This window comes from Euprymna scolopes, chromosome 11 (genome assembly GCF_053919585.1).
Source record: "Euprymna scolopes isolate OS-2025 chromosome 11, ASM5391958v1, whole genome shotgun sequence".
NCBI lineage: Eukaryota > Metazoa > Mollusca > Cephalopoda > Sepiida > Sepiolidae > Euprymna > Euprymna scolopes.
This window is the reverse complement of record NC_136492.1, coordinates 35210126-35234763: the sequence shown is the minus strand read 5'-3', so window position 1 is coordinate 35234763 and position 24638 is coordinate 35210126. Positions and strand designations below refer to the sequence as shown.

At 31.8% G+C, this 24638-nt stretch overlaps 1 protein-coding gene across 8 annotated transcripts in view; it reads right to left on the bottom strand.

Annotated features, from left to right (window-relative positions):
* Positions 1–24638, bottom strand: part of LOC145287828 (uncharacterized) — a 1009440-nt gene that overhangs the window by 434916 nt on the left and 549886 nt on the right. For all 8 annotated transcript variants that reach the window (XR_013869202.1, XR_013869203.1, XM_080135695.1 and 5 more), the window contains one exon: positions 8896–9234. Coding sequence is in view for 6 of the 8 variants with exons in the window: in XM_080135695.1 (XP_079991821.1) it covers positions 8896–9234 (339 nt within the window). In the remaining 2 variants the exon portion in view is untranslated. The remainder of the gene's footprint in view (positions 1–8895; positions 9235–24638) is intronic.

The following is a 24638-nucleotide window of genomic DNA, read 5'->3' as shown; positions in this document are numbered from 1 at the left end:
ATAGAGAAATAGTAAACCACCTCAGCAGAAACAATTTTCTTAGTGACACAAAATATGGTTTCCGCTCTGCAAGATCTACCGCAGATGTGCTAACGGTTATATCTCACAGGATTAGTGAATCTCTTGACAAAGGCTTCCTTTCTAGAGCAATTGCTCTTGACATATCAAAGGCCTTCGACAAGGTATGGCATAAGGGCCTACTTCACAAGATTTCCCGCTATGGTATAACTGGAAATGTTTTCTCAATCATTAAATCCTTTCTCTCCGATAGGCTCATAACAGTAGTGGTCGATGGACAAACATCGGAGGCCTGCAATATAAATGCTGGAGTCCCCCAGGGGTCAATCCTGGGCCCAACTTTCTTCCTGATCTAAATCAATGATCTCCCTAAACACATACTTAAATCATTCGTTGACATCTATGCCTATGACACGAGCATGTACGGCAACACATCAAAGGCTGTAAATGACAAAGTTCTCTCTGATTCTCTCTCCTCTGATCTCGAGCGCGTGGTTCAGTGGGGGAAGTCGTGGCTGGTTACCTTTAATGCATCTAAAACCAAACTCCTATCTTTACATCATCAAGGCTCTGATCCCCATCTGGCATCAATTGAAATGGATGGCTCTCGTCTGGGTGATGCGCCGTGTCTTGATAAGCTTCTGGGTTTGTCTTTTACTCCTGATCTGAAATGGAACACGTACATCACGTCTGTTGCCAAAGTGGCTGGAAAGATGGTGGAATCCTTCTGCCGCTCCAGAAAATATCTCACTACTGATGCAATTCTCTATCTATATAAAAGCCAAGTACGTCCAAGGATGGAATACTGCTGCCATATCTGGGGATGAGCTGCTAAAAACAGCCTATCCTGCCTTGACAGAGTACAAAATAGACTTGGTGGCTTAGAAAGGGGATGCCCTTTTCTCTACCCTGCAACCTCTCTCCCACGCAAGAGACGTTGCGAGCCTATCGTTGTTTTATCGTTATTTCCATGGCAGATGCTCGTCTGAACTCCAATATCTGGTCCCCCTCGCCAATCTTTCACGAAAAACACCCGTCTAGCTGAATCCACTGTGAAAAATTGCCCATACCCTTTATCTGTGCCTAAATCAAAAGTGTATTCCATGAACAAAGCTTCTTTCGTAGAACTGCACGCCTGTGGAATTCTGTTTCGTCTGCCTGCTTCCCACCTGACTACAACTTGGATGTCTTCAAGTCCGATGTAAACAAATTCCTAATGAACCGCCCCCTTAAGTAAACACTTCATAAAATCTCCACACTAACGAACTGTACTTGCAATAACCCTTATCCATGAGTGGCTACCGGGCCTTGATAAGTGGTGACCACCGTGTAAAAAAAATGTTACAAAGTTTTAACATTTCAAAATGCTGTGGAATAGTCATGTCTGTTTCATCACAAAAATGCCCAGGAAAAGACATTTCTGATTTACTGTAAGAAAAGTTTTGTGGTTTCCAATTATATAATTTATGTGACAAAGTTTTAACATTAAAAAATGCTCTGAAAAGTTACTTCTGATTAATTAAAATTTTGCGAGAAAAAATATTTTATATAATTATAATGACAGTGTTTATACTTATACTTAGGTTAGTTTTGTTTTTAAATGTTTAATAATTAACAACAAAATGTATTTCATTATTACAGATTTTCTATTTGAACTTGATAGAGGTCTTGTGAAAGAAAATAGCAAGTTGAAATATATTCCCAAGAATAGTAAAATTGTATCAGAAAACAATAGTTTTAAATAAAATAGAAAATGCGTGACACACTTTAGCTTTTCATTAACGCTATAAAATTTGTCACATTAAAATAAAGTAGTTGCTTTTGTTTAATAAAAATGACAATTGCTCTGCAATAAACGCTGCATTTTCTTATTTTTGTTAATGTTTTTAATTGTGAAAAATTTGTTATATTAAACAAAGTAGTTGAAAACATTTTGTTTATTACAATTAATCAGAAGTGATTGAATGAGCGCATTTTTGTAATTAATCAGAAGTGATTTTTCCAGGGCATTTTTTAAATATGTTAAAACTTTGCTACATTAAATAAAGTAGTTGAATGACAACACGCTTTTTCACGATTTATTAGAAGTGACTTTTCCAGGACAGCTTTTTAATGTTAAAACTTTGTTACATTAAATAAAGTAGTTGAAAACATTTTTTTCTCAGAATTAGTCAGAAGTGACTTTTCCAAGATAAATTACTTATCGCCAGCTCGTGTCTGGTCGGTGCAAATCACAATAATGTTAGGGTGATGAAAAAATCATGTCGTTTTTTACATTCAACATAGAAAAATTATAACTCGTTTCATAATAAATTTATCAATCGAAATAAGAACCATTAGAATCGACACATTTTTTCCAACGAAAAAATGTTTAATCGTCCTATTAGCAGAGAAATCGGGAGTTCTGGAAGCGATCAAGTCATTGAAAGTCGATTCGACATCATCTCGGCTTTTTCGCGCACGAAATTTGACCCATCTCGGGCACATACGCTTCTGGTGTATTTCGTCAATTCGTCGGCAGTACGTCTCCGCCGTAATCGTTTCACTCGGATTCAAGAAGCTGTGATAGATGAGACCGGCCGCAAACCATCAAAAAGTCACTATAAACTTTTTTCGTGCAATTTCGGCTTCAGGAAGTGTTGTGGAGCCACTGTGCTGGACATCGATGGTTGTTGTAATGGATCCACTTCTCATCACATGTCACAATCCGCTCGAGAAATGGTTCAATTTTGTTGGCAGAAGGAGCGTAGAAGACACCTTAAACGATGACTGTTTTTATTATCGTTCAATTCTTGCGATATCCAACTTTTCAAACTTTCTTATTTGCTTTAAATGGCGAACCACTGTTCAGATGTCGACCTTGAGGTCAACAGCAAGTACTCGTGTAATGTTTTGCGAAGATCGGCTTCAATTAAGGCTTTCCAATGTTCGTTAACAACTGCAATCGGCCGGTCACGACGGTCTTTATTTTCAAACCTCTCGTCACCATTATGGAATTTCTTGTACCATCGTTGTGCCACACATTCGTTAGTCGTTCCTAGGCCAAACGTATCATTGATATGACGAGCCAAGAAAGTCAATAAACTGGAAGTCCAAGACTCGAGTTTCGCCCTCATTTGGGCTCTATTGATCTTGATTAACAAACTTTAATATGAAATCATATATATATATATATATATATATATGATTTCATATTAAAGTTTCTTAGTTAAGATCAGTAGATTCCATCGCGATATAATGAACGAGCAGTGTTGTAAGAATCAAATGTTGTATTTAAATTTGATAACACATCGTAATAGATGCATACGTAGATACACATATAGATGCACATATAGATGCACATATAGATGCAAAAATGATTGTGAGCGACATGGGACAGAAATTTGCATATTTGCACGACTCATTCAACATGATAATCCAATGTGAAAAATGTCTTTGTCTTTATTGAGCATCCTGTTACTATGGTTAGCAGTTATTCAAAGAAAGTGGCGAAGGTGAGGACCTTTAAGTTGTTGGTATTTATCAATCTCGCCACAAGGTTGTATGTGACATAAGGTCGTTATTATTGTGAGGAGAAACGAATTTCTTAACGCAAAACGAGCGGCGATCGCCAGTAGCAATAACCTATGAACTATCTATGAGATTGTCACCTTACTTGTCTGAATACAGAACAGATAATTGAAACGCTGGTCATTCTTACATTGTTGATCACATCTCTGCTTATTCTTGTCATGTCCTATCTGATTAGCTTATCTGGATTCCATCATGTTGACCGCGTAATTGATCGCCATCATTTTATTTTCTTATTATTATTCTAATCCAGATGTTATGATGAAATAAGTAAACCATTTAAAAAGTAAATTATTTCAGTTCAATTTTAAATTCATCAGAAGTTTAATTACAATTTTCCCATTCCAATCTCCATGCGGCAATTGACGACTATTTAACCCTACGCAAACTGGTGTTATCTATCACCAACTGTTATCTGGTCATATTAAAACTTTCTTCTTGCTAAATATTCGTGATTGTTCTTCTGTCAATCGGATTTCGGTTTCCTACAGCTCCGGTTTCATTCTTCTAAAATAGCATAATTTGATCTTCCATGCAGATTTCTATTCTTTTCTAGGTGATTTTATTATGCCCGATCCATTGTACATGCTCTCAATTATCACACCCTTACTAAAGGCAAAGGTTTATTCAAAGAATTACCGATCGAATAGATTGGAATCTGTCAAACATGTCCTGCTTTAGATATCTTCTATTCTACCGTTTTTTTTTTTCATTTTTTATTGGTTGAACAATCAGAATGAATGTCTGTGATCAATAGACTTTCATCCTATTTTGCGTTTCTCAAAATCTAATCATTTACATTGAGCAATGAGTTGAAGATAAAAAACATGGGAGATGGGGGTGGGGGTCTTGAACCACTTAATTGTTACAATGACAGACTTGTGTGCACAGATGCAATCACGATGCGCACTTTTTTGAAAAGCCACCGTCGGTCGCGCATACGCAATTATGCAATCCGGTATTATCAAACTGGGTGTGTAAATATCAGCGTTTGTTAAGAATTAATATAGAATTAATTAAATACGAAATAACCGGGATTTATTTAAAAATTACGATAATTAACATTCCCCAAATATTTTCTTGTTGTATTTACACAAACATTTTCTTTTCAATTACAAGAAATTGTTCGTTAATATAACCGTCGTTCAAGAGCTCGTGACATTATTACGTTTGGTAGACAGTTTGGTAGACAGTAACAGGTAGAGTTGTAGACGTATATTTCACGTTTGAAAATACATTCCGACCATTCCAACGTGATTGGTTATTTGTAAGGTGAATTGATTCGTACGTAATAGATACATACGTGGAATTGAACGACGAAAATATTAAAAACTTAAACGTGACAGCTCGATAAAAAGATTATTTAAAGATTGAAAGTCCGGCGAAAATACCATCGAAAACTTTAACATTACATTTTGCTCGACTGTGCTCCTATCTTTGGTAAGACATTTACATCTAGAACGCTCCTTCTACTACAATGGATGCGTACTTTTTCTTCTTCCTCTATCTACCTGATATCAGCAAGCATTTCAATAAAAATACGTTCTCTACTGTTAGCGAAACACATTACTGTGGGACTTCTTCCCCGTTTACTACAACATAATCGTCTATAAATCCAACGTCACCAAATACTTCTTCTGAATCATCACATAATAATTATCTAATTACATTAATCAATTTAGTTGAAGAATCTGTTCATCCCATTGGTCCTTATCCTCGAATGTCACTTTGCCGTGACGAAAAAGTAAGATAAACAAAACAGAGATTAATGAAAGTCGACTTTTTAAACAATGACTTGACAATTATTGACAACGTATAACATAATCCTGTACAAATCGACAAACCCCTCTCCATAAAACTTGGCTTGGTTGTTTATTAAATATTAAAATGTATTGAAGTGTGACAGACCGACAAAGCAAACAGTGCATCTAAAACCTCGTCTACATGTTCGTTTCAAAGCTGCACTGAATTGTTGATTTTAAGGACTGAGTGATGATTTATCTGGCAGGATTTGGATTTCATCCAACTATAATGCGTCGCTATTTCGATGCCTTAGCCAATTCAAGCATAATTTTGCGTAATTGTCCTTCGAACACAAACCTGATTCAGTGATAGAGAATGGAGCCTAAAAAGATGACAAACGCAACTTGTTATTCCTATGCTAGCAAAGTAAACACCTTCTTTTAGAAAAAGATTGAAGTTATTCATCAAATAGATGGAACACGAATATCGTTCTATTCGAATGTTATAAGAACATTACTTATATTTCTCGCCATCTTTTCTCGCAGATATTCTCACACATACCTACGACAGCCTTAAGTCTCGAAAGAAATCAAATATTTCTTATTAACGGACTTGCATTGGATGTTTACACTGAACCAATTGTAGTGCAATATTTCGCGCATTTCTCCCGAATGATTATTGCTTGATTGCAATGACAAAGAAACGTTTGGAGCGATTTAACAATTCATAGTTGCAGCTTTAGTCATTACAGATCACGGTTACGTATTGGAAAGTTGCGTTCAATTAATAAATGTAGGTATTTTATTACTGAACATTTATTTTCACATTATGCGAATGATAATTCAAATTGTAAAATGTTAGTTTCAGAAGTTGAGATGATTGTATGAGAAAAGGAGATAATGCAATTGGCGTTTATTTTTAATAATATCATTTACTAATTGTTATAACGGCTTTCCTTGAACAGAGGAATTTACACCGATTAGCACTATAAATAGCGCTAGTAATTCCAACACCGGTGAGAGAGATGCGACTGCACTTCAACTGCTTGCCGAGTGCCCAGCAGATATACACGCTTTCCTATCTTTGTACATTATTGTTAATAGACTTGTTCCTTAACCGAACCTCGACTTGATTGTTCTTATTTTCACTGTTGTTCTACGACACAACACTAATTCAATCATATTAAACAAACTTTTAAAAAATGCTCGAAACAGAGAAAATGCAGGAAACGATGAAATAAAAGGAAATTCTACATGAAATAATTAAATAAAATGAAGATAATAAATTTCGCTTTTTACAGTTAAGGTTTTCAACGAAAAGAAAAAAAATCAATTAGAGTTTTCAATATCCGTACAAGACACGTTAGGAAATATCTACAAAATATTAAAACTGTATGAAACACCTTATATATATTTAATAGTATATCACGTCCAGTAAGAATAATTTCGAGGAATTGTTCATTTTTGAGCAGCAAGTATTACCTTCTTTCGGGTCGAAAATGTAGAATAGGAAATACTTATTTTCAATGAGGGAGTGTACTGTTTTGCTTATTTGGGAAATATGTTGAGGGGCATTAATATTTGATGACGGAGATGGGGCATGTTTTACTTTAATCTGAACACCAACCTTAAATACGACACGCTCATAAATATGCATATCACTTTACAATGCCGGGATCGGTATCTATAGCCTACATATAAAATATTTTTTAATTAACATTTTATATGAACACAATTCTTAAAAAAAGATTTTAACACAATTCTTAAAGAAAAATGCTTTGTTAAAACGAGGAATATTTTATTTACCCATTTATTTACTGCGGACTATTATTACATAAATAAATAAATAAATAAATAATAATAATAATATATTAATGTTAAATAAATTAAATAATACAGATTACACATCTCAATAAGAATTCCAATTAAATAGCGAAATATTTTCACTTGTATCATTATTACTAGTGCTATTATTATGATTGTTATTATTATCATTACTATTATTATTATTATTATTATTATTATTATTATTATTATTGTTATTATTATTGGTGTTATTATTATTGTTACTATTATTTTTATTATTATTGTTATTATTGTTATTATTATTGTTATTATTGTTGTTGTTGTTATTATTATTACCATTATTAATATTATTATTATTATTGTTATTATTATTGTTATTATTATTATCGTTATTATTGTTATTATTATTATTGTTGTTATTATTATTGTTAATATTATTATCTTTTATTGTTATTATTATTGTTATTATTGTTATTGCTATTATTGTTAATATTATTGTTTTTCTTATTATTATTATTATTATTATTATAAAAATAAAATAGCAACAAAAGTAATTGTTGTACTAATTTAATGCCAGCATGAATATATGTAATGAATTACGAGTATGTCTAATAATACAATAACAATTGATTAAGTTTCATATCACAGTTATTTTCTTTTTTGTGATTCGATTAACAAACATTTGCAATAATGCATGTGTTACCTATCAAAATTTTCATAACGGAATTTTTATAATTTCCAAAAATTATCTGATTTATGAATGTTTTATTTATTGCGAACTATCATTCTCATCTTTTCTTAGTTGTTTCACGACCAGAGGAATAGTTGGCTTAAACGTCGTGAAACAATTTAGCAAAGATAAGGATAATATCCCGCAATAAATAAACATTCATAAATAATACTCATATCTATGAATTCGTATTTAATAATTTAATCTTATTTATTTTTTGCTTCGGGTTTCGAAGTTTGCTTTTTTCAATCTTTTGCTCGTATAGAAATTGACTCATTTCTAACTTTTGCTTGTATAGGAATTCACTCATATCGAAATTTTGCTCATATAAAAATTGACTAGTTTCGAAGTTTTGCTTGTATAGAAATTGACTCGTTTCGAACTTTTGCTTGTATAGAAATTTACTCGTTTCGAACTTTTGCTCGTATAGAAATTGACTCGTTTCGAACTTTTGCTTGTATGGAAATTGACTCGTTTCGAACTTTTGCTTCTATAGGAATTCACTCATTTCGGACGTCTGCTCATATAAAAATTGTCTCGTTTCGAAGTTTTGCTTGTATAGAAATTGAGTCGTTTCGAACTTTTGCTCATAGAAAAATTGTCTCGTTTCGAACTTTTGCTCGTATAAAATTTATGTTGTTTCAAAATGTTGTTCGTATAGAAGTTAACTCGTTTCAAACTGTGATTAGACAAAACAGAAGTAATGTTTTGTATTGCATTAATCACAAGTTAATATGAAGTAAAATTTCGTCAAGGCAATATTAATTAATCGAAATGGAATTAAATTACAGGTGGTAAATATATTTTTATTTTCATGTATAAAACTACTACAACAGACAATATTTTAACTGAATTGAAAGAAACTAAAAATACTTTTTCAGTTGAAATTTACAGTGGTAACATTTTTCTGCAGTAAAGTGAAACAAAAATGATATTTTCACGTTTTTTATGTAATGAATGTTTACTCTTCTTTAAGGTTTACATAAAAAAGGCAAACTATGCTACATAGGTTAAAATTAATTGACTTACATAATATCCGGAAGTACTTCTTGTATATTTTCGTTGAAGGTGACTTGAGTACCTGACATTCGTAATCATCCTCATCACCACAGGCTAACTGTGACATCGTCAACGACACTTCCACTTTGCCCGGATTTAAATTATGGACCTCGACGTCCGATCGATCTGTGTATTCGGAGCTAACCCACTTATGATTCTTGATGTTCACATGGGAAATGTCACGATTGCCCCGCTTAAACGACACTGCGTAGACGTAATCCGTTTTTTCGGTGTCACTGCACGTCATTGTCACGCTGGCCCGGCCAGACATCAGCACTCCGCGAATGGTAAAATCCAAGTCACCGCTAACTGAAACAGAAAAAAGAAAGAAAACATGATTATAAACATACCAAAATAATTCCTTGATAATCATAGAAAAATAATAATATAAATACCCTAAATTAACACATACAAATTATATATATATATATATATATATATATATATATATATATATATATAGGAAGCAAGTTATTATTCAAGCACATCTGATTGAATCCAACATGTGCAATTGTTAAGCGCTTGAGAAGAATGTGGGCAAACAATACATTTTGGGCGCCATTTTATATGCATGCCTGCTGAAATTTAAAAGACCACTCGGCAAATAGAATAGATATCCAGAAAGATCGGAAAAAGAATAAATCTGTCGTCTTCAATCAGACGTGCTTGAATATATATATATATATATATATATATATATATATATATATATATATATATATATGTCTTATTTGTAGTATTCCGAATTTTATTGGGTTTATATAATTTAGTAATCGTTCATATACCAACACATTTTAAGCAAAAAAATGATGTAAGCTACAAAATTATCATATTTCATAATCGAGCATTCATATATTGCTTTAATAAAAACCAAGAAATCAAAGAATGGGTTGATAGCAACAATTAGTGTATTTCATAGCTAGTTGCAATTGTTTCAAGACTTCGGACAAATTCAAACATTATGTCGTTTAAAAAGTTTCACAAGAACAGCCTTTCTTCAGGCTTATTGAATATAAAACAATTTAATAATAAAACATTATGGACACATTTTCGCTTATAAGGAAAATAAAATAAGCGAAAATAGTTTACCTTTATCTCATACTTTCAAACTAAAGATGGAGATACGAAAATAGGTGAATATGTAATTCTTTTACGTATTGTTATGATATTGTTATAATTTCACAAGCATCGGAAATTTCATCTGCAATTTTACGAATGTTTCTTTACAGACATTTCTCCTACATGATTATTGTTTGATTACAATGACGAAGCGGCATTTAGAGCGATTTAACACAATTCTGGATAAATACTTGTGATTTTTCAGCGTTATTTATTTGAATTCTAGAAATAATTTCGATTACATGTCGTTTAGATTATGTCTCAGCAGATCGGTTTAAGGAATTTTATAAGCATGTTATGTATATAAGTCATGTTTTACTCCGTTGCATATAATTATAATTGGTCAACATTTGGCCCAAATTCGATAAAAAAGAAAATAAAGCAAAATAAATATTTCGGAGTCCATATAAATAAAACCCAATAAATAAAGTATTCACTACAGTGATTTTTAACTAACATTTCCATGAAGAAAATCATTCTTAGCCCGAGAATCTCTCTATCTTTTTACCTTCTCGCATCTTGAATTTCTCACTCTCACTGCAACATGAATGCATGAATATTGACTTCATTTATTCATAATTAATTAGTAATAAAGTTCCGATCGCAGCCACATATTTATAAATCTAAGTAATTCGTTAAAATCTAGTAACTATATGACTCAAAATTTTTACAAAAGTCTTTGATAGTGTGAAATGAATTATAGAAATATTAAGTATTTATAAATTATAAATCAATTCAGTTTGTGTTATTCTATTAAATGATTCGATTGTTGCGAATAGTGGCTAAAGGTCGTCACGTATTATATATATATATATGTATATATATAAGAGTAGGTAGTAGTTTGCTTTAAGCATTGTTGGTAAAGAAATATATATTTTTTAAAGCCAAAAACAATGCGGAGGAAGACCGGAAAAGATGAAGTAAAAAGAAAAACAAACAGATGTAGACGAGTATGGTTAGACACTTCTCTATTCAACCATACTCGTCTAAATCTGTTTGTTTTTCTTTTTTACTTCATCTTTTCCGGTCTTCCTCCGCATTGTTTTTGGCTTATATATATATATATATATATATATATATATACATATATATATATATATATATATATATATATATATATATATATATATATATATATTGCAGTGTTAAATCAGTATGTTTTTTATTTAGGAAAATGTTGACCTTTTTTAATAATGGGCATGCAGAAGAAACGCCATGAAATGGTTGTAAAATACTCTAGGATTTCGAAAGTGTCAAGTCAAAATAAACATCTATTTGAATCCTAGAAAGAATTTCGATTACATATCGTTTAGAATATGTCTCAGCAGATAGAATTAGATATTATGAGCATGTTATGTCTATATGTAACCAGATAGAGAGAGACACAAATGCAGACACACATATGTAAACATTCTTTTATTTGTATTTGCAGTCGTATACAAACAACAATTTCCAATGATATGCAAAAAGCTTGGTAGTAAATATAGAATCGTTCTTATATTTAAAATGTTCAATATAAAGTTTAATCTGTAAAAATACTGTTGACATGGCTAGATATTCTGTGAAAATATATGATAGGATTTCCTCTATTTTTAGCGTACTCAATATAAGATTTGATTCAGACAATCAATACGCACATAATATTGTCGTAAGATGATCTGCATGTGTTGAAAAAATAAAAACAAATTCTTGGCCAAAAAATGATGAGAGTAAACATAAAAAGTTAAAATTTAAAAGGAGAGTTTAGTGAATAGATTACCACACACACACACACACACACACACACACACACACACACACACACACAAAACGCTTTGAGCCCAGGCGGGACCTGCATCTTGAGCACACTTAGAAAGACACGTGAACATTATTTTGCTCTGCCGAATCAGAGCATGTGATCAATCAAATTGAAGGGATAGATATTAGGACTGATAAAATTGTGGAATTTGTGAGATATCTATTTCTGTTGTTGACAAACAATCTCATTTGAAAGTTGCAAAATACGGAAGTTTCATTAAATTGAAGTAATTAGTCTCAAGTGAAGTGAGATTGACTAGATTTCAATTTTATCTTCAGCTTAAAATCCTTTGACGCATTTTGATAAAGAATTAAAATACTCGTTATAGACATAAGGTTTAGTAATATTATATATTGATTTTAATCTTAACAACTAATCTACAGAGGTTTGAAAACCTGTTATTGGGGGAGAAATATTTTAATCCTAATACGGTTGCTATTATTTAATTTATATAAAACCGCGACTATAATTTTACTAACACTATGATGCTTGTCCTTGTGAATATGCGTTTAGGATTTGATGGGTATAAAAGGAAGTCCGTACTTCAGGAATTCTGAGAAATACTTAAGGGCAGCGGTAATTGGTCAAATACCAAAACGTTATGAATTTGGAGGTAACAAACTTTGTTTCTGAGATAATTTCAGGTTACTCCAATGTCGTGCGAGCGCGGCGTGGCACTTAGCCTTGAAATCGGAAGGTGTAAGCATCATTATTGACTTTGATAGCCAGGTACATAAATACATATATGACTAAGTAATTAATGAGAAATAAGATAAATCACTTTCCCATTATTAACTAAGCTCACAGGGCGTCAAAATTAAAAAGAATTCTCTCATTATCGTCGCGCGTATTTGTCTGCGTGAATGCGTTCATAGAAGACTTCGACGCTGATCGATTAAATATCAAAAGTAAATATTATAGATTGATCAGGATTTTTAAAATCTGGCCATCCGATTATACACTGTCTGTTACACCCGACTGGATGAATAAATTTATTAAAGCAAGTACCACACACACACGCGCGCGCATATATATATATATATATATATATATATATATATATATATATATATGCGCGCGTGTGTGTGTGGTACTTGCTTTAATAAATTTATTCATATATATATATATATATATATATATATATATATAGAGAGAGAGAGAGAGAGAGAGAGAGGAAGACAGAGAGAGAAAGAGAGACAGAGAGAGGGGGAAAGAGGACGAGAGATTGAGGGAGATAGGTGTTGATAGAATGAGGGTCTTTATTTTTAATTTATATATATATATATACATATATATGTATATACACTTATTATGTATAGTTGTATTTCTGTACAGATTTATCAAGGTAGACATGAGGAAAGAGTGGAGTATGATTCCGTTTTCTATCACAATATGTACAAAGAGGATATCAGCGCCAAATGTATTAATCGATTTTATTTTTTATAGCTCAAGAAGAATTACCAATATTTTGAAGATTACAAATGCAGTTGGATAAAAAGCGATTCCAATAGATTTTCTCGTATGAATTGACTTACTTGTAATATACGATCCGACAGATATTTTCCTATGTTTGAAATGTTCATTATCCGGTTCATGTGTACAGCCTTCGTCATATACAACATTACACTAATCTCATTATCGAAGTTTACATCAATAAGTATATTAAAATAGACGTTGCGTTCGCTCATATTATTTCAGGTCAATCAAGGAAAATACAAGAAATATGTAAATATAGAGGTAACATGCAAAATTTCTACAAATCAAATCCCAATACCAACTATTACGACTTGATTTAATGCTTTACAGAAAAATAGAAATATGTAATTCCAGAATCTACTAATGGCAAATAATTTGTATTTACATATACATTAATCAAATTAAACAACTGTAAACTCAGCGGAAAATAATTCCATTAGAATAAGATGTTTCCTAATTTTTGTAGACCCGTGCTAGGGGTTACAAATGAAATGATCCACAAGTAGTGTAAAGTGTATAAAATATAATATGTATTTATCATAAAGAATACAGGAGCCACTAAAAGTGGTATGAGAGGAACGTGTTTGGAGCATGCGGTTTAACATGGTATGAATGTCTCCATTTAGTCTCTGAAACCAGTGGTATTCATAGGACTAGTTGATTCCACTTAGTTCTCAAATAGGGATGATTTTTATCTCTACAACACTTATTCATCCTTATTAAAGGATTGCTTGTTTAATAAATGCGATTGGAGAAAATATTGAAGACATTGTAAAGTTACTTCTACCTGTATCAAAATGAATTAGCAAAACTAATGAAGAAACACAATTGTTTTTATGCAAATGTTATTAATTTCGAAGAAGGTGCATCACGTAAAATAGTTCAAACTATTTTTTCACAAAAACAGGTTACAATCAAAAAATATTTTTTAAAACGTCATTCAGAATATATTCAAGATACCAATTACTTTTAAGATTTTAAACACTTGGAAATATGAGAAAATATGATTTTAAAATGTATCGAAATTAAAAAACATGCAAAACTGTTTTCTTTTATTATTAGTTTTTTAATTGGATTCTTCCTCAGAATTAAACAAATGCTCAATTTTATTATTCCATGACATACACACCCGCACGTTATGACGGATGTTGTCACTCTAAACTCTCGTGAACGTCAAAGAGGACAAAACTATCGAGTATGAAAAGCAATTATCATACCTACATTAGAAGTTGTCATAAAATAAGGATGCCATCTTTCTAAAAAAAAAAAACCTTGATAGTATTGCTTTAATCAATCAATGGTAAACGGCTGCTGCGAGATGACAAGGCGATTTTAATAATTATCGAAATAGATGGAAGTGCTGGAAATCTGGGGAAACACATTGTCATTTGGCCATTAGAAAAATTGTCAGTGAGAATCTTATGTATAAACATATGTAATGCATTTTAATAATTAAATTAATTAATTAATTAGTAACAAACAAATAATAATAATAATAATAATAATAATAATAATAATAATAATAATAATGATGATGATGAAAAGAATAATAATTATAGTTATAATAATGATGAATATAAAATGAATAGAATAATAAGAATAATAATAAGAAGAAGAAAAAGAAGAAGAGGACGTAGAAAAGAGGAATAAAAAGAAGATACTCAGGACTGTTCATTGGGTGGACCGAAGAACTGAGACAGATTGATCAGAAGACGAGGGAACGCATGGCCATGAACAATGTACTACACCCAAAGGACAATGTTGACTGACTCTACGTGAAAAGAAAAAGGCGGAAGAGGGCCAGTCTGTATAGAAGAATGTGTGCATGACAAAAAAAAAAAAAAAAAAGAATGAGAACAATACGCAAAACACGGAAAGGATAATCATGGCAGCGAGAGACAGACATATAAAGGATAAGACGAGAAAATAAAAAATGGGAAGAAAAACAACTACATGGAAGATTCATAAGGATGAGAAAAGATGAAAATAACCAAAACACTTGGACATGGATGCGAAAAGACACATAAGCCGAGAAACTGAATCCCTAATAACCGTAACACAAGATAACTTATAAGAACCAACCACATCAAAGCAAAAATCGACAAGGTACAAGAAAACAGCAGATAACCCATATAGTAAGTGAATGCACCAAACTAGCTCAAAAGGAATACAAGAACAGACACGACCAAGTGGGAAGGGCAGTGCACTTGGAATTATGCGAATGATTGCACCTCGAACGCACAGATAAGTAGTACAAATATAAGCCGGCAACAGTGTTTGAAAACGAGAATTACAAAATCCTATAGGGCATGCACATAAAAACTGATAAACCCATCTAAGCAAGAAGACCGGATGTCGTAATAATTTCCAAGAAAGAAAAGTCCTGTCAAATTGTAGACTTAAGAAAGGAGGAAACGGAGCAAATATACAGAGAACTGAAATGGACATGGAAGATTAAGAAAATCAAAATAATACCAATAATAGTAGGAGCACTAGGAACAATTCCGAAAAACTTTGAAAAAAGAATGGGAGAAATTGGAACCAGAGGAATGACTGGAAAAATACAACGAACAACAATAATGAAAACAGCTGAAATATAAAGGAAAACTTTTGAATGTGGAGACAAACACACATGAGCAACAAGCGCGGATCAAACAGACTGCTGCAGAGGTAAAACTTGAAACATAAAATGGAACCAAGAACATTGAAGCCGCATATCTATAAGTTCTCTAACCTCACCCCATCTCCAATTACCTTTTCACTTCCCCCACAAAAAAAATGAGTGAGACCGAACAGCCAATCAAGGGGGAAGGAAACGCCGAGGGGTGAGCACTGGCCAGACTTCCACTGGATAAATGCGAAGAGAACTGGGACCTTGCAGAGGCGTATTCCCATTCAAATTCCAGTGAAGTCTAATAGCCGCTACCAACGAGAAATCAATGGCAAGCAGCTGTTGCAATAATGCTTATTATTTGCACAATACTATTGAAAAGGTGGAAAGTACTGGAAATTTGGGGAGACTTGTTGTCGCTCAGCTTCCAAGGAACACCACAGGCTGTTTTCAAGGAGATAACTTTGATGACCTGTGTGAACGCTCCTTGTGAGCCAACAACAACAACAACAACAACAAAACAACAACAACAACAACAACAACAATAATAATAATAATAATAATAATAATAATAATAATAAAGTTGATGATAAAAAATCGGTAAGCAAATGAATAGGAGGAAACAAAATGATTAAAACATCTACCATAACGGAAATGGAAAGAAAATAACCGTCCCAATATAAATTTATTATGGGCAAGCAATCTTGCTGCTTGAATTAAACTAGTCTACAATAAAAGAATATTTCTACTATTTATGGAGTTGTCGATTTCTTCAAGCAAATTCATTCAGTCAGAACATCAAATGTGCTTATGGATAACGGAGGTAGGAGACCTTTACCAATCGACCATCGACCCCAGAATTCTTTTCAGTAAGTGGCCCATTTTTGTAGGATATTAATTTCTTACAAGGTTTTGCTGTTTGTATTTACAAATCAATGTTTACGTCATTCGATAAGCTAATTTAAGCAATGTCTCTATAGTTCCTTTTTTTGGACCAGATTAATAAACAATCGCTTTGTTGTCAGAGTCATAGCCAGACAGCCGGAAATGGTGCGGCTGCGGCATTGAACGTTCTGGATCACTGGCTTAATGGCAAAGATCATTGGCAAACTACCAGCCAGATTCCAACTGGCAATTTTGGTTTATATTTGCAAATATCGTGGGGGTAAACAGGTTTCTCAATAAAACTGTATTATTTTCACGATTGATGCTATTCCAGTTGAGGATGAGGGGGCTATCAACTTATCGTTGCGTAGTATGAATTTAAAGACGATATTTAATAAGAAAAACTAACAATGTACGAGTAAATTTATTTTAAGGAATAATTATGATTTGATTACAATTTAATATTTTCTACTTCGTTCATTTTGAATGATATGCATGTGTGGATATAAACATACTCTCTTATTTATTAGTACTGCTTGATCTACTTTCCTTGATTAAGACCACTTGATGCAGCATATAATTTAGTTGAGTCAATGGTATGTAATTAGTCATAGAAACGGTCCCATATATATGTATATATATATATATATATATACACATATATATATATAAAACTGTGTGTGCGTGTGCGTGTCTGGTCACGAATAGGCTCCTATATGATTGACTATTTTAAAAAACTGATTACATATAACGATAGAAGATGTATCGAGACACAGGAATGGGTATGTTTGATCCCCCAGAATGGTGGTTCATTAAAATTGTGGGGTCTTCCTTCGCGCCTGGTCCACAAAGTATGGAAATAAAAAAAAAATTATAAATTAAGAAAAAAACGTTTACAAGTGTTTTTGATATAGATGTACATAAGACTATTTTGATAAGTATGTGTTAACTTTAATAGGGACGGTATAATAAAATTGTAGTGTCTGCGTTCGCGCTGGCCCCCATAGAATGGAAATAGGCACACACTTTAATAGAGACTTTTCATATCTATCTGCGTAAGTATACTTTGATAATTATGTTTCAGTTTGAAGAAATATGGTATAATAAAATTGTGGGGTGTTCGTTCGCGCCTGACCTCCATAAAATGGAAATATATCACAACGTTTAACAAGGTTTTTTAATATTCCAGAATATTGTGATAAGTGTTTCAGTATGAACAGGTATGGTATTATAAATTATGGAGTTTATGTATTTTATTTTTACTTTCATCATATTTTACTTTGGTTTTAATACCCCCAAATTAAACCCAAATATACAACCCTTCCTTTTCATAACCTATCATACTTTCATAAATCAGAGTCCATTTTATGTAGGCTGTATTTGAACCCAGTCAACGACTGGTACTTTTGCTAGTATATATATATATATATATATATATATATATATATATATATATATATATATATATATAACGTCTAATTTTAATAAAATATATATAAATTAGGCAAACATTTTTCTTGCATTGCATATATATATATATATGTGTGTGTGTGTTTGTGTGTGTAGATGTGTTTGTGATTCCAGAAGAAAAAGCATACATCAGATAAAAGAACCTATCTATTTTTATCCTGCAAGATTAGAAACATTTTCACGTGTTAATAATGTCATAGGCAGAGACGAGTGTATTGTTTTATCCCAATTCAAGCAGTGATTTAAACATTTGGAGCATTTTTGTCTTATTATAGAATTATATGTAGACCCCTCGTCTAGTCTATCTGTTGTGTGTTCAGTTTTAGCTTGTTTGGAAATTCAAGATATTTTTGGAAAATGACGCCAGGAAACTATTGCTACCTGAAGGTATTGTTCTATTGAAAATTAAAGAAAAAATGATTTTCATCTGGCAAGGGAGGAGTTCATATAATCATCTGTAATAGCTTAAACAAACAACATTATACGTAGAAACAAACGAACATTATACGTAGAAACAAATTATGTGAACAGAGATTATACGCATATTCAAGGCGATCGCATCTACAGTCTGTGCCAGAATTATATGTAGATCGATATTTTTCTTCTAACTCCCAGAGTTTTCAATGAAAATTCCTGAAACTTCGCACGTTATACGGTAATACTAACGAAAACTTTAAGTCAAGCTGAGAAGTCTAAAATTGTTCAAAGGCTCCATAATAAGATTTCCAACTTAGAAATTGCCAAAGAATTACCGTGATCATCGTACAATAAAAAAAATATTGTACTAACCCTTAACTTTGCAACGGACGTTCTGACAAAGGGAAAATTTGTAAGAAATCAGATGTGTCACGTGGAACAATGAGCAAGATCAAGAGAGAAGTTCCCCGTAACCCACTTGAAACTAGCAAACAAGTTTTTGAAAAAGCTGGCGTTTCTGATGTACCCAAATCAAATCGTTGCCGCATCCTGAGGACGATTGTAAAATTTGGAAAGCCAGACCTCCGCCCTCAATTGAAGAATATCCACAAGAAATAGAGAATGGAGTAGGCAGGAGATCAGATAGGGGTGAATTTTCAAACTGTTTTGTTCACCGATGAGCCTCGAGCGACTCTTGATAGACTCGATGGGTGGAGGGGAGGATTGTGTCATAAAAGGGATCTACGTCCCCAATGGATTAGACGTCAACAAAGAAGTGGCGGTGTGAAGTTTTGGGCTGCAATAATTAGCAATGAGTTGGTAGGACTATCCAGAGTAGCTGATGGAGTGAAAATTACCGCCAAACTCTACATTGACTTCATTGAGGAACACTTGGAACACTAGCACAAGAAGAATAATTTGGCATTCCGGAAAAAAGATGGTATTCATGTATGATAATGCACCGTCTCATTCTGCAAGGATAGCCACTGAATAGTTGGAGCGAGTTTTTGTCAGACATGGGAAAATAATGCGATAGTCCGCCTGTTCTCCAGATTTAAATCACATCAAAAGTCAGTGGAGCATCTTGAAACAAAACATTTACTCCGGAGGATGGCAGTACAACTCCAAGGATGACCTCTGGACTGCTATCCTGACAAATTATACCAAAGAGATTTCATCAGATGAAATCGAAAGTTTGACATCTTCAATGGACCAAAGGCTTTTTGCTTTTGTCAATAAAAATGGCAATTACATAAGATATTGATTATACTATGAAACCATATTGAAGTTGTTTGTTCTTTATTATTGTTATTCTCAATTTACAAATTCCTAAAATAATCAATGTTTCGATGATCTTTTCGCACTTCACCATATTTTAGCATTGGTTATCATATAAAGTTGGCACGCTGAAAAAAAACACAAATCACCAAAATGGCTGCCAATTGTTTATTACTGTGCAGATTAGCTTAAAATTTTAGATCTGCGCTTGTGTTAGTGTTGCCATATAAGGTGCTAAATTTCACAAATTTTTATTGAAAACTATCGGAGTTAGAAAAAATACCGATTTGCATATTATTCGGGCACGGGGTGTACATATGCCTGTATCTCTTTCACACATACACATATAAACATATATTATACATCGATTTGACCTCTATAACATTGGCTATTATAGATATAAAACAACAAGCTGCATATGCTATTCCATCGTCAATTCGGCTAATTTTCCAGGCATTTTCAGAGAAAACAATGCGTTGATATCGAGTTCTTTCAAAATGCTTTACACTTTCCAGATGAAGTTGCTCAACTATTAATGCTTTTCTAAAGAAAGGTACCAGAGCACTACTAATAATACATTTATCTTATAAAAGAGAAAGTCTTTTTTGAAGGGACAAGTAGTAAGTTATTAAATACAGCTTAATCGATAGGGCCACTTGTATACACATACAAAATTAATGAAACCCCCAACACAATAACACATTTATTCCTCATCTTTGTATAGAAACGATGGTGATATTTACAATATATAAGAACATATTTATTTAATCCGAAATTAGCTTTCTAATTTTATATTTCGATTTGAAAAAAAAACACACTGCTTGTTTTATATTTTAATTTGAAAAAGAAAACACTTCTAATTGCATATTTGAATTCGGAAAAATACTTCTAATTTTACATTTTAATTGGAGAAAACACTTTTAATTAATATTAAATTTGAAAAAAAAAACATTCCAATTTCATATTTCGATTCGAAAAACACTTCTACTTTTATATTTCAATTTGAAAAAAAAAACACTTCTAATTTTATATATTATGAAATTGAAATAATGATATTAATTTTCAAGGTCACACTGATTAAATACATATTAATTGTGTGAGAACTTATACTGTATTTTTCACGTTTTAACTAGACATACATATATACCTTCATATATATACATATATGTATATATATATGTATATTGGTTACATATGTGCATAGATGTTTCAGTGCAATACTAATTCAAGGAGACGACCCTATCTTATTAAAAGCATCTAGCAGGGTTGTAATTAGTATATTGATATATACCTATGGGAAGCATAATCGGAAAGCAACAGAAGGAAACCAACCACATAATCCTAAATTAGTACTCTAACTGGAGATGATTAAGATGGGATACTCCACCAATAAAGACAAATATTTACTATTATGTATCCGTTTGCATGTATACGGCCTTGAAAACCTATCTCTATAGCGAAACATATAAACCTCTCTCTCTCTCTCTCTCTCTATATATATATATATATATATATATATATAACTATTTCATTTATTCACATAAATTTACTATACGAAAGTATAGATTTATGCGTAAACTTTAAGTATTTACTTCAAAAGTGCTCAATACGTAGGTAGAGCTAGTTAGTAATTTATAAAATATATATGGCGATTAAGCTACACTGAATATTCTGCGTTTCATCCAACTATAGGATTCGTCAGACGCCATATATATTTTATAAATTACTATATATATATATATATATATATATATATATATATATATATTCATACTCTAGTATTAAAGAAAAGATAAACAACCTAAATGATAGAATGGCAAGCATCAAAATTTAGCTCATATATAGATATCAAAACCTTTGCCGTTGTAATTACTTCAAACACCACAGTAAAGTAGAAAATATTACTCCCAATTATTAAAATCATATAAATGAGCTAATATATAAATCTACTATCTGTTAATTTAATAATATTGGCATATATCTTCAAATACACAAATAAATAAATAATTTGAAAACGAAAAACAAATGAACGGATAAAAAGCGGGGAATAACATAAATAAATATAACTTTACAATAAAATAGACAAATAATGAAGTCGCCGCCAAAAAGGAAAAACAACCATAAAAACTAATGATAGGGAAGTTAACAGCAATGAGGACATAATATTAGTTCAGATAGAAAATTTAGGTCAATAAACAACCACCAAGTTAAAATAATATTAACACACTCCGCTGCTACATATTGACCCATGATATCGTACTTCTCCTTTTTCACCCCAGCGACACCTCTCACTATCTTTCTTCGCAACACCTTCCTCCAAAACCCCTACTGCTCATATTCACAAAGTGTACACTCAAATTCTTCCAAAGCGAAAACTATACCCGGATATTTTATAAAAAATGAATGTTATCTTCACTCTCTTTTCTAAATCGCTTCAGTTAATAGGTCTGATGAGGTGGTCGCCTTGAATTAAGATTCTACTAAAACATGTATGCAAATATGTAACCAAAAATGTTGGTACAATAAATAGAGTATATATAGTCAAGCGGGATAGAGTAATAAAAAGGACAGAAAACAGCATTTCATCATTAATTTCGGCCTTAACTAGATTTTTTATAAACTTGATGCTTTATGAACATGCCTTGGTTTTCTTCAATCACCGAGTATATATATATATATATATATATATATATATATATATATATGTGTGTGTGTGTGTATATATAAATGTGTGTGTGTGTATATATATATATACACATAATCTTTTTTTTTGTATGTTGACTTTCATCTAAACGAAATGTCTCATTAAATGGTGATCAATAAATATGATTTTTATTCATTGTGTACCAGGATTAAATATGATCATGCATTATTGTGCGTCACCTTTAGTTTAGAATACATTCTAGCCACATTTACTTTTCATTGTTTTCTCAGATGTAAGTTTATAATTCCCCCACTAAACGTGCAGATCAAATTGATAACTAAATAATATCCCTTAAGTTTTAATTCAATCAATCAATTAATTTTGTGTCGATATAACAATCTGATATGAAGAAACAAAAAAATAATACGGAAGTAGTAGTAGTATTAGTAGTAGTATGTGTAGTAGTTATAAAATAATATACTAATATTATTACTACAAATAGTAATACTAATAAATCTGGCACGATTTGCCCGTTTACATTAACAACAAAGACTGGATGGCACTAACATGATATTCTTATTTGAAATGCACAAATAATACTATATATATATATATATATATATATATATATATATATATATATATATATATATATATTACAATAGAAAAAATGCGAGCATGAAAAATTATATAGTTATACTTAAACATGAAATAAAAAGGACTAGTTTTAACTCTGGAAATGAAAAAGAAAGATATTCTAGTAAAATATATCACAAAATTATAGCTTAAAATATTGCGGCATTAAGAATTGATTATATAATGTTATTAATTGAAGTAAAAAAAAATCTTAATGCTTCAATAGTCCTTTACTTTTCCTTATTTAAGCTTAACGTATTACTTTTCATGCTCCCTTTTTTCTATTGTAATCCATGAATTTTCCAGATTTCCAATAAATTCACTTGTTCTTTATTTAATTTCAGTCTCATTTTTTTGCCCCCATAAACATAACATATACATATGAAATAATAATGTACGGCACTCGTCTGCTTTCAATAAAATACTCGCAATTATCCCCCTTTCATTCTTTCATTCTCTCTGTTTCGCTTGTTACTACTCTTTTCGCAAGAGTGGTGAATTGGTTGGAACAGTAATCGCTGAAGCAACGTGGTTGGAAACGAGTCATAAAAACATCGCTCAAGTCCTTACAGATTTTTACGATTTTGAACACTAGTAAATTCATTATAACTTTTGTCTTACTGAACTAAAATTGAAAATGTTGTTTTCATAATATAGCTGAGAAGGTGATCTATAAACTGTAATAATTGTTTGAAATTTGGTCGAAAAATGAATGAGCAGTGAAGCTTAAAAGCACTTCTAAATGAATGAAACTGCCACATATCCATATATTCAAACACTATGGTGTTTGAATGATAATGTTCGCGATTTACGATTTTTTTACATTTCTCAATTTGATCGATGAATATGATTGTTTATGCATATGGAGTCAAAATCTTTGATTGTAGATATTGAGTCTTGGTTGTTATAAAAACACTCTAAATGGCCTGATCGCAGGACAACTAGAGATAAAAGAGACAAAAATCTTGTTTTATATTTAAACTGCATAAATTAAACTGAAAACAAATGTGATTGTTGGGGAGATGTGCCAATGGCATAATAAAACTCGTCTCTACGGAAAAAGTGACATGAACATTAGTTGAAACATAAGAAATTGTGTTGTGAAGAGTCTTAACGAATAGAAAAGCTGAAGACTAATGTTAGACTGCTAAGGCTTCAACTGCTAAGGCTTACTGCCACTCAAATTCCAGCCTTTATCAGCGATAAACTTATAATCAACGACGGATGAGTTGCAATAATGATTAATTTGAGCAGAGAATAATTGAAATCTGGACAGACTTGTTGTCACTCAGACTACAGGGAATGCTATCGATTTTTATCAAGTATAATGACTATGAATGTAAAGATACTGAGTGGGTAATCATACTAATAATTTGTGG